This window comes from Neomonachus schauinslandi, chromosome 11 (genome assembly GCF_002201575.2).
Source record: "Neomonachus schauinslandi chromosome 11, ASM220157v2, whole genome shotgun sequence".
Taxonomy (NCBI): Eukaryota; Metazoa; Chordata; class Mammalia; order Carnivora; family Phocidae; genus Neomonachus; species Neomonachus schauinslandi.
The window spans coordinates 52,997,687-53,010,129 of record NC_058413.1 but is presented as its reverse complement, the minus strand read 5'-3'; the positions used below and the strand labels follow the sequence as shown (position 1 = coordinate 53,010,129).

The following is a 12,443-nucleotide window of genomic DNA, read 5'->3' as shown; positions in this document are numbered from 1 at the left end:
TACTATCTATAAAGCAGTATAAATACACTTTCAACTATAAAGAAAACATCCATCTGTTTCACAGTGCTAGTCAGCATAAGGTTAGCCAACTTTTTTTTCCTTTTCCCTGCCTAATACTTTTCTGTCCCTCTTTGAATTTAGGAGCATGTATCCTGTTTGGAAATCTTTTCTTGAGGGAACAATGCAGGTAGCCCAGTCTCGGATCAATATATGTGAAAACTATAAAAACTTCATTTCTGAGCCTGCAAGGACAGTGAGAAGCTTAAAAGAACAGCAACTAAAAAGGGTATTGTTTCTTTCTTTTCTTATATGCATATTAATATCTCAGTGCTCCATTTGTAATCTGCAAGATTATATTAAATTGCATTTTAACACCTTGAGCTTTTCTATATGGTCACAGATATTTCTGATTTCAACATGGATTTTCTGATTTCAGCATGTTACTAGGATTTTGTTGATTTCATCATATTCTTTCTAACTACTATATTTTATTAACTGACAGAAGTGAGTGTAATTTGAATCTGGACATTCTGAAAGCTCAGTGAACACTTCTTACAGATACCACTTTTCACCTTAACTCAAGTAAATAGATTTAGTTTCACAATATTGGTATAGTTTGGTGTATGTTAAAGTAGTATGTTATTAAACCCACTAAGTCTTGAAAAAATTTGTCTTAGTTTTAACTTGAGCCATATTGCATAATAATTTAAAGGAAGTTGACTCATTTTGACCAAATGTAGAAAACTTAACACCAAAAGTAGTGTGCTCTAAAGTTTAATTATATAGGTTATAAAGAAGTAAAATTTTCAAATAGGTCCATTTCCTTGATTATACAGAAGTTAAAAATTCATAGAAAAAAATCACCATTAAATGTGATTTTTATGAAAAGCTTGCTATTGAAAGTAGTTGATTGAATTGTGTCCTTTTTTGGAAATAGAGTTACAAAAACAGATTATTGTGATGCCTAATCAGTAATTAAATTTTTCTTATGGAACCATTAAATACTTTAGAAAATATTAAAGTAACCATTTATGGAAATAGTAATTCAGAAGCCATCCAGTTTTTTAATTCTAATTGTCATTTGGATTTTCAGAATTGTTTTACAAACAAAATCTAAAAAAACTGATTTTGCTTATTTGTCAAAGATGATTTTAGTAGCGTTAAATGTATATTGTATGTATATAAAATTTTCATCTCTTTCAAGCATTCATGTAGTATCACTTGGTTTTAACATATTTGTATAAGAATGCCTTTGTTTTATCTTTGCTCAAAATTACCTCTTTCAAAACAAACGTGGTGAATAAACTACATGACCACTGACCAAACAGTGCTTTTGAGTTGGAAGAAAATATGCCGTATGTCTAGGTATGTAAATATCTATCCATGTGTGCAGAAAGAGGGTAGGAGATAGAGGCAGAGAATTAATGGCTAGCATAGCTTCCTAACTGGGAGGAAATACTGTTTCAGATAGCTAGTGCCTTCACCAAATCTAACCAAATTACTGGAAAGTTCTACTTTTCTTATTATAAGAAAATTTTGAAAAAGTTTACCACTGTGCTTTTCTCTTCCATTGGTAGAATAGTCTCTGCCCTGAATTTAACCAGCATTCCTGGGCAAAGGATATTTGGTGGGATTTGACAAGTCCTCATATCTGTGAATTAATTTGTTTTATATTATATCTGATAAAAGTGGTGCTATGTTCCATCTAGACATTAAGTACATATTGGGCATACCCATTAGGATTCTGAGATTACAGATGACAGACCTACTTCCAACTAGGTTAAGCCAAGAAAATAATGTATTAGCTTGTATAACTGAAAATTCCAGGGGTGGATCCAGGTGCTCAAATGATGGTATTATAATTCAGTCTTTCTTCCCATCCATTAGGTCTGCTTCATTCTTTAGCAAACGCTTCATTCTTTAGCAGCTCTCTACCTGGTGGCCCCAACAATGCAAGATTTACAAATCTTACAGCAAGTAATTCTACATTTTCCATTTTCCTAAAAGTTTTAATAAAACTATCCAAATTGAGGCCAGTCACAGTTCTTCCCCCATGTCAGGGGTTACAGTCCTCATTGCAAACTATATGTACTAAAAATGGGGAAAGATGATTTTCTAAAAGAAAATTGAGATGGGTTTCCAAAGGAAAACAAGGGAAATAGAGACAGAGCAAGCAAAAATAAGTAACCGCTACAGTTGGTTTCTCCGATTGTACCTCCAAGCTTTACAACAGATTGACTCCATAGGATAAATAGACCATCGATTCTTTTTCCTTTGCTTCTCTAACCTGCCTGCCATTTTTTTGCCTTCTTTTGAATTAATCTTATATTTTCCATTTCTTCTTTTTTTTTAACTTTAGTGTGATAAAAGCAGTTGACATGAAATTTACCCCTTTAACCGATTTTTAAGTGTACAATACAGTATTGTTATCTATAGCCCATAGTATTATACAGCTAATCTTGAACTTACTCATTCTGTGTATCTGAAATTTTGGTAGGTTAGCATTTCTCTCTTTCCTCTTCCTCCAGCCCCTGCTGACCACAATTCTATTCTTTGCTTTCATGAGTTTGATACTTCATGTAAGTAGAATCATGCAGTATTTGTCCCTTTGTGACTGGTTTATTTCACTTAGTGTAATTTCTTGCAGATTAATCTGTGTTGTTGTATATGGTAGGATTTCATTCTTTTTTTTAAGGTCAAATACTATTCCATTATGTGTATATGCTACATTTTTTATACATTTTTGCATTGATCAATACTTTGGTTGTTTCCTCACTTCTTTCTGTACTTGAGTCTGAATATTTTCTACCAATACCTTGCAGTTCATTAATACTCTGTTTTGCTATTTCTAATGTGTTTTTAAAACATCTTTTGGAATCTCAATGTATTTTTCAGTTCTAGAGTTTTTAATTGAGTTTTTAGAAGTAGATTCTGTGGGGTCCCTGGGTGGCTCAGTCGGTTAAGCATCTGCCTTTGGCTCAGGTCATGATCCCGAAGTCCTGGGATCGAGCCCGCATCAGGCTCTCTGCTCAGCGGGGAGTCTGCTTCTCCCTTGGCCCCTCCCCCTGACTTGTGCTCTTGCTCACTCTCTTTAATTCTCTCTCTCTCTCTCTCTCTCAAAAATAAATAAATATTTTAAAAAATAGATTCTGTGTTTCTGGTGCAGCTCCACATGTTTTTCTTTTACCCTCTTATATGTTACTCCTAATCTGTTTCATGATTCAACTGTCTGAATCACTGGAGGCCTCTCTTTATGGTTTATTGTTTTTCTTGGTTTTTGGTTATTGGGGTCAACTGTTTTAGTATGCCTCACAATGCTGGACATTGTGGATAGAAATTATAGAGACTCTGGAAGACATTTTTTATTTCCAAAGAGTTGTTTTCTGCAGGCAGATAGAATACTGTCATCTCACCTTGATCCTGTTAGGGTCTGGTTTTAACCTTTCTTAGGGCTGGTCTATTTCACCTTTGTCCTTATTGCCAGGATTTTAACTGAAAGTGTAGGGTGCCTACCAAAACCCTTCTACTTTGACAAGACATGGCTCCAACCTTTGTCTTCTCAACGTCATGTAGCTGCTCTAATCCTCTGGTAACTGCTCAGCTCATTAGCCTTTCAGCTACTGTTTTTTATTGGATTTCTTGGGGGTTTCACCCATACATGCCATTTAGAAGTCAACTGATGACTCCGGGAAATTGCATACAGATCTTTGGGCTTGCTTCTCTATAGTACCCTTCTTTCCAGATCTTAGCCTCTCAAGTTTCTACTCTTTCAGCATCCTTAAACTCCAGCCTCTGTATCCCCAGTCTAGTAAGAATGCCTTTTTCTTTGTAACCTGATTCAACAAATAACCTAAGGAAAAAAGTCACCTTAAATTTAGAGCTTACCTGGCTGTGCTTCCCTTCTTCCAGATATCGCAGTCCCATAAGTCCAATGTGTATTATTCTTCTTTAGTGCTGGTAGCTTTTAACAGTGTCCAACTTTTACAGTTTCCAGCCTAGAGGAAGGTAGTCTGAAACAACTTGTTCTGTCATTATCACAACCAAGTTTGACTTAAAGTTTTCCCTCTATAACCTTTTAATGTTCTTGTTCTTTTAAAAATTTTCTCTATTTTGACAGTTTTCTTTTCTAATACTTGGGGATAAATCCAGGCATATTATAATTATAAAGCATCTGACCATTGTGTAGATTATAATGAGAATTATATCATAGCTTTTTCTAAATAATTTTCTGTATGCTGACATTTGCTTCTAAAACAAAATGAGCCACAGTACTCTAAGGCATTTGTCATTTTTATTAACTGAGGTATAATTGACATAATATTATATTAATTTGGGGTGTATAATATAATGATTTGATATTTGTTTATATTGCAAAATGATCACCACAGTAAGTCCAGTTAACATCCATCATTTTTTTTTTTAAGGTTTTATTTATTTATTCATGAGAGACAGAGAGAGAGGCAGAGGAGAAGCTGAGCAGGGAGCCCAATGTGGGACTCGATCCCAGGACCCTGGGAACATGACCTGAGCTGAAGGCAGACGCTTAACCGACTGAGCCACCCAGACACCCAACATCCATCATTCTTAAAATTAATTAATAACACTTTAGTTCATATCTTTCTCATGTACTAGAGTTTACATTCCTTTGAAATAGTTGGGATTTACATTGGATAACACTTTAGAGTTTGTGAACTGTTAATGTATTCCTTATAGTCTCATTTGATTTTCTTATGTACTTGTTAGGTATGTAAATATTATTTTACAAATGACAAAACTGAGGCTAAAAATTGTTGAAGAGACTTAGTAGTAAATAACAGAGCAGGAACTTGAATACACTACTTCCTAATTCCAAATCCTATGCAATCTTTTAAAAATGCTTAAAGTTTAATATTTAAATAGTTTTACAGAAAAATACATACAACCTCTTTACCTTAGTAGACTACTTAATTCCTTTACTCCTTTTATCTTCTTTGTTTTTGTAATAGTTGTAATTAATACACTGATAATTTTTTATGATCTCCTATATTTGTCATTCTCTCCCAATTCCTAATTAATTGTTCATGTTTCTATACAAGCTTTATGTTTATTATTATTATTATTATTTTAATTATTATTATGTTTAACTCACAACCCTGAGATCAAGACCTGAGCTGAGATCAAGAGTTGGATGCTTAACCAATTGAGCCACCTAGGCACCTCTATTATTTTTTATTTCTGAATGAATTTTTAATTTATTCTGCTTTTTTAAATCATACCTCTCTTAAGTCTACAATAAAATTTTAACTTTTTTTCTTTGAAGTTATTGTCTTAGGATGAATTTCCAGGACATGACTACTGGGTCAGAGAACCTACTGGTTTGTAGGACTTTAATGTATTGGCTCAAGTTACTTTTACTTTTATTCCTGTCCTTAAGTTATTGGGAAGTATATCTATCTATCCATGATCTGTGTCATACTCAGGGATCATACTTTTAATTTCTTCACTAGAATTCTAATATGCTTGTTTTTCACCATTTCATATGACCCCTTAGCCTTAATGTAAACTTATGCATTCATTTCTGTGTTTATCAGTGCTTAGTGCTTATAACTTTTGGGGAAAGAGCTGGGCTTATACCACACCGAGTCTTTTCTTAATATATAGGCATTATTAAGCTTTTTTAAAAGTATATAACTTAGTCTCTCCCAGAAAACTGAATTCCTGCAGGAGAAATTTATTTTAAATGTTGGAAAGGAAGTCCTAGGTAACTTTTTTTTTTTTTGCAAATTAAGTTTGATGACTTTTATTTAATAAATATTTTTGGTTCAGGCATACCTCAAAAATATTTTGGGTTTGATTCCAGACCACCACAATAAAGAAAATACTGCAATAAAGTGAGTCAAATGAATTTTTTAGTTTCCCAGTGTAAATAAGTTAGTTTCCACTGTACTGTAGGCTATTAAGTGTGCAGTAGCTGTGTCTAAAGAAATATACATACCATAATTTAAAAATAGTTTATTGCTAAAAAATGCTAACCATTATCTGAGTTTTCAGTGAGTCATAATCTTGTTGCTGATAGAGGGTCTTGCCTTGATGTTGATGGCTGCTGACTGATCAGGGTCGTGGTTGCTGAAGGTTGGGGTGGCTGTGGCAGTTTCTTAAAATAAGACAACAATGAAGTTTGCTGCATCCATTGACTTTCTTTCACAGATGCTTTCTCTGTCGCATATGATGCTATTTGATAGCATTTTACCCACAGTAGAACTTCTTTCAAAATTGGAGTCAATTCAATCCTCTCAAACCCTGCCACTGCTTTATCAGCTAAATTGACGTAATATTCTAAATTCTTTGTTGTCATATCAACAGTCTTCACCAGGAATAGATTCGATCTCAAGAAACTACTTTGTTCATCCATAAGAAGCAGCTCCCCATCCATTCAAGTTTTATCATGAGGCTACAGCAGTTCAGTCACATCTTCAGGCCCCACTTCTAATTCTAGTTCTTTTGCTATTTCCACCACGTCTGCAGTTACTTCTTCCACTGAAGTCTTGAACCTTCAATTTGTAAAAAAAAAAATGCAGTATCCGCAAAGCACAATAAAACAACGTGAAATAAAACGAGGTATGCCTGTATTTTGCTGTGTGCAGAGCACTTTCCTTTGACGAAAACCCAAATTGCTCTGACTTGAAACAGTTCAGTTGGGTGATGGAAAACATTTGGTTATGGATTTATTTAAGGGTAGGGAAGAATAGATCACAAGAGATCTCTTTATTGCATTAGATAGATAGGCTATCTATCTAATATTATTTGATGAATAGTATCTTAGAAACTTATATAAAGGGAATGAAAAAACAAGAAAAGAATCACCCTAAGTTTTCTGACGAGATTTTTGAGAAATCCTTTTAAAAATATGAACTATCATAAGATCCACCTTGACATTGTCACACATGCAAAAAATAATTTAATTAATAGCGTTTTATGCATGAAAATGAATTAAGTAATTTCCATAAGATGTTTGGTTACCCAGTACTAAGAAACACATCTTATTCTTCAAAGCGTAGGGATATAAGGAGTGAGTGGCTATGTGTGGGTCTGTGCACACATGTGCCCATTTTTTTTTTAATTTTATTATGTTATGTTAGTCACCATACTACATCATTAGTTTTTGATGTAGTGTTCCATGATTCATTGTTTGCATATAACACCCACTGCTCCATTCAATACGTGCCCTCCTTAATACCCATCACCAGGCTAACCCAACCCCTCACTCCCCTCCCCTCTAAAACCCTATTTGTTTCTCAGAGTCCATAGTCTCTCATGGTTCGTCTCCCCCTCCGATTCCCCGCCTTCATTTTTCCCTTCCTACTATCTTCTTCCTTTTTTTTTTTTTTTAACATGTAATGTATTATTTTTTTCAGAGATACAGGTCTGTGATTCATCAGTCTTACACAATTCACGGTGCTCACCATAGCACATACCCTCTCCAATGTCTATCACCCAGGCACCCCATCCCTCCCACCCCCACCACTCCAGCAACCCTCAGTTTGTTTCCTAAGATTAAGAATTCCTCATATCAGTGAGATCATATGATACTTGTCTTTCTCTGATTGACTTATTTTGCTTAGCATAATACCCTCTAGTTCCATCCACGTCGTTGCAAATGGCAAGATTTCGGTTTTTTGATGGCTGCATAATATTCCATTGTGTATATATACACCACATCTTCTTTATCCATTCATCTGTTGATGGACATCTTGGCTCTTTCCATAGTTTGGCTATTGTGGACATTGCTGCTATAAACATCAGGGTGCACATGCCCCTTTGGATCTCTACATTTGTATCTTTGGGGTAAATACCCAGTAGTACAATTGCTGGGTCATAGGGTAGCTCTATTTTCAACTTTTTGAGGAACCTCCATACTGTTTTCCAGAGTGGCTGCACCAGCTTGCATTCCCACCAACAGTGTAGGAGGGTTCCCCTTTCTCTGCATCCTTGCCAACATCTGTTGTTTCCTGACGTGTTAATTTTAGCCATTCTGACTGGTGTGAGGTGGTATCTCATTGAGGTTTTGATTTGGATTTCCCTGATGCCGAGTGATGTTGAGCCCTTTTTCATGTGTCTGTTGGCCATTTGGATGTCTTCTTTGCAGAAATGTCTGTTCATGTCTTCTGCCCATTTCTTGATTGGATTATTTGTTCTTTGGGTGTTGAGTTTGATAAGTTCTTTATAGATTTTGGATACTAGCCCTTTATCTGATACGTCATTTGCAAATATCTTCTCCCATTCTGTTGGTTGTCTTTTGGTTTTGTTGACTGTTTCCTTTATTGTGCAAAAGCTTTTTATCTTGATGAAGTCCCAATAGTTCATTTTTGCCCTTGCTTCCCTTGCCTTTGGCAATGTTTCTAGGAAGAAGTTGCTGCGCCTGAGGTCGAAGAGGTTGCTGCCTGTGTTCTCCTCTAGGATTTTGATGGACTCCTGTCTCACATTTAGGTCTTTCAACCATTTTGAGTCTATTTTTGTGTGTGGTGTAAGGAAATGGTCCAGTTTCATTCTTCTGCATGTGGCTGTCCAATTTTCCCAACACCATTTGTTGAAGAGACTGTCTTTTATCCACTGGACATTCTTTCCTGCTTTGTGGAAGATTAGTTGACCATAGAGTTGAGGGTCCATTTCTGGGCTCTCTATTCTGTTCCATTGATCTATGTGTCGGTTTTTGTGCCAGTACCTTAACTGTCTTGATGATTACAGCTTTGTAATAGAGCTTGAAGTCCGGAATTGTGATGCCACCAGCTTTGCTTTTCTTTTTCAACATTCCTCTGCATGTGCCCATATGTTGTCACGTACCTATGGTGTTCACTTTGTGTGAATATACTGAGATCCTAGCTACATGGTTTGCATCCCCAGGAAAAGCTTTGACCTACTGTGTTTAATTTCCTCTCAAAACATTCATTTTCAGACCCTTTTAGTGTATGTAAATCACCACGGGATTCTTGGGTTTCTCTTCATTGTTTAGTTTTTCTGAGGCCAAGCTCTGTTGTTTTATATGAACATTTTAGTTATAGAAACCTTACACCTGGCTCCTCTTTTTTTTTTTTTTTATTTTTTATTTTTTTTTAAAGATTTTATTTATTTATTTGACACAGAGAGAGAGAGAGCACGAGCAGGGGGAGCAGCAGGCAGAGGGAGAAGCAGGCCTCCCGAGGAGCAGGGAGCCCGATGCGGGGCTCGATCCCAGGACCCTGGGATCATGACCTGAGCTGAAGGCAGACGCTTAACGACTGAGCCACCCAGGCGCCACCCACCTGGCTTCTCTTTTAAATAATCCATCTCTGAAACTAATAATATATTATATGTTAACTAACTGAATTTAAATAAAATTAAATTAAAACAAAACAAGTAATCCATCTCATTTTCCTATTAAACATAGTTGCATTTTTCAGACCATGCCCCAGTTTTTGGTTCTTAATATCTCATTGAAGCCATGGAACACTTTCTAAGCTCTCCATACCCGCAAACATGGCATTATCGGGATGTTTCACAGTTTTCTGTGGGAGTGTCAGGTTGTCATGGTATTATTATTTTTTTATTTTTTATTTTTATTCTTTTAAGTAATCTCTCTGCCCAGTGTGGGGCCTGAGCTTATGACCCCAAGATTAAGAGCCACATGCCCTACTGACTGAGCCAGCTAGGCACCCCTCATGGTATTATTTTTTAAATAAGAGGTTTGTTTATGGGTGCCTGGGTGGCTCAGTCGTTAAGTGTCTGCCTTCAGCTCGGGTCATGATCCCAGGGTCCTGGGATCACGCCCCACATCAAGCTCCCTGCTCAGCGGGAAGCCTGCTTCTCCCTCTCCCACTCCCCCTGCTTGTGTTCCCCCTCTTGCTGTGTCTGTCTCTGTCAAATAAATAAATAAATCTTTAAAAAAAAAAAAGAGGTTTGTTTATGTTAAAGACTATTAAAATTAAAGAGAAAGGAAGATTTTTCTGCAAGATAAAAGCTTACCATTTTAGTATATCTATACAGTGAAATCTTATTCAGCCACAAAAAGAAATGAAGAATACATGATACAACATAGATAAACCCTGAATACATTATGCTAAGTGAAAGACTTGGGACATATAAGGCCAGATATTATATAATTCCATGGATATGAAATGCAGGAAATTCATAGAGACAGAAAGTAGATTAGTGGTTTCTGGGGACTAGGAATAGGGGGATATGGAGAATGACTGCTAATTGGTATGGGGTTTTCTTTTCGGGTGATGAAAATGTTCTGGAATTAGATAGTGGTGATGGTTGTACAACCTTATGAATATACTAAAAACCACTGAATTGTAAACTTTAAAAGGGTGAATTTTGTGGTATGTGGATTACATGTCAATTTTTTAAAAAGCTTACTATTTTAAAGTATCTCTATGTAAAGACTTTAAAAACATGGTTGTCACAAAACTGGGGTATGTGATAGTGGGTTACAAGGTAAATGATATCATCACTTTCTTACTGTATGACTTTGGATGAATTATTTAACCTCTGTAAGTCTATTTCCTAATCTTTTTTTTTTTAAGATTTTGTTTATTTATTTGACAGAGAGAGACACAGTGAGAGAGGGAACACAAGCAGGGGGAGTGGGAGAGGGAGAAGCAGCCTTCCCATGGAGCAGGGAGCCCAACCTGGGGCTCCATCCCAGGACCCTGGGATCATGACCTGAGCCGAAGGCAGACGCTTAATGACTGAGCCACCTGGGCACCCCTCCTCATCTTTTTTAAAAAGATTTTATTTATTTATTTGAGAGAGAGAGAGAGCATGTGTGTACACAAGCTGGGGGAGGGACAGAAGGAGAGAGAATCCCAGGTAGACTCCGTGCTGAGTACGGAGCCTGATGCAGGGCTCAATCCCATGACCCCAAGATCACAACCCAAGCCAAAATCAAGAGTCAGACACTCAACCAACTGAGCCACCTAGGCGCCCTATATTTCCTCATCTTAAAATGGGACTAATATGAATACTTTTACCAGAGTCATTTGGAGGAGTAAATGTGATAATATTTGTAAAGTACTAAACTTATGCATTCTGGCTTGCATGCCCATAGGGAGTCTTCTTAAGTGTAATAAAATGTTGAAACTGTCATGATTATCCTAGGCCATACGTGGCATGAGGTTTACTTAGAAGGACATTAGAACAGGGAACACAGTTAACAAGCAGGGTGGCATCCAGCACTAGTATCATTAGTTCTCCCATCAGTCTGTGCCTCAGTCTGCATGACCAACCACAGTTACTCTGTTTTGTTCCTTAAGTGAAAGGTCTGGGGTAAGAGAATGAGATTCCCATGTGCAGGGGTAGCCATAGGCCCTAAAGGAGACTAAAAGCTTTTATTACAATTTATTTATTTATTACACCAGAGCTTCCAAAGTCTCTGCAAAGGACATGTCCAGATATAGGAATTACCATACTTAGAAGCCCGAGGCCAAGACTTTTCCATCAGATATTTATTGTGCATTTGGATTTTCTTCCAAATTGATGCAGTTTACCTATCAGGGTTCATACCCAGTGTTGCCAAATAACACAGTTGATTGACATTGTGTCTTTATCAGGTTTCTGTTGAAACACAGACCTAGAAAGTTAAGCAAGGGTCCAGTTTTTATGCAGAGGAGAAAGAGGTGAAAGTTTTTTTAACCCTTTATTTATAGCCTGACACTTGTTAAGTGCTCAATAAATATGCTCATAGGGAAGCTTCCGGGTTTTTCACTTACTGTAAAGTAGTCCTTTTCTTACCACTTAACAATTTCTGGGAAACTCCAGCCTCTATGTCACATGTGTAAGTTTAATTGTGCTTTATCCTTGCTATTCCAACATCCTTGCTCTACTCCATGCTGTTCGGCCTGTCATAATAGTTCCTCACCAGTGTCTCCTCCTGCTTTGCTGAGCTTTTGTCAGTCTCCACCAAACTCTTTCAGGCTCAGAAGTTTTTCAGTGAAGGCTTCCCTGAGTTGGCCTCAGGTTGGTTAAACTTTGCAGTGGTTTGTTGCAAACTGGGAAAAGTGTTTCCCCTTTGGTTATCCAGAAGAGTTCTGAAGCAATGTTACTTTGGCCCCAATGTGTTATAAGAATTTATTGATTAAACATTTCTTTGAGTTAATTACGTCTGTCCCTTCTCCCAGAGTGTGTATATGTATCCAAAGAATTGAGTTGGCAGTAATTTTGAGTAGTAATTGTGACGTGGTACCCAGGTTTCTTGCTTCTCTCCTTCATCTTGGACTTACGCCGATTTGTCAGATTACACTCCTTCTTTCCCAGAGCAGGATTCTTCAGTACCCTTTGCACCATCAGTTTAGAGACTTTATTAAGATTTTGAAGAGTGCTTGCTTTGGCAGTACATATACTAAAATTGGAATGTTGTTTTTTTGTTGTTTTTTTTTTAAAGATTTTATTTATTTATTTGACAGAGAGAGACACAGTGAAGAGGGAAC

The 12,443-nt window shown here is 36.6% G+C and overlaps 1 protein-coding gene across 1 annotated transcript in view; it reads left to right on the top strand.

The window, feature by feature from the left end:
- Nucleotides 1–12,443, top strand: part of FCHSD2 (FCH and double SH3 domains 2) — a 303,207-nt gene that overhangs the window by 148,378 nt on the left and 142,386 nt on the right. Inside the window, exon 5 of the mRNA XM_021704593.1 lies at nt 142–286. Coding sequence (XP_021560268.1) covers nt 142–286 — 145 coding nt within the window. The remainder of the gene's footprint in view (nt 1–141; nt 287–12,443) is intronic.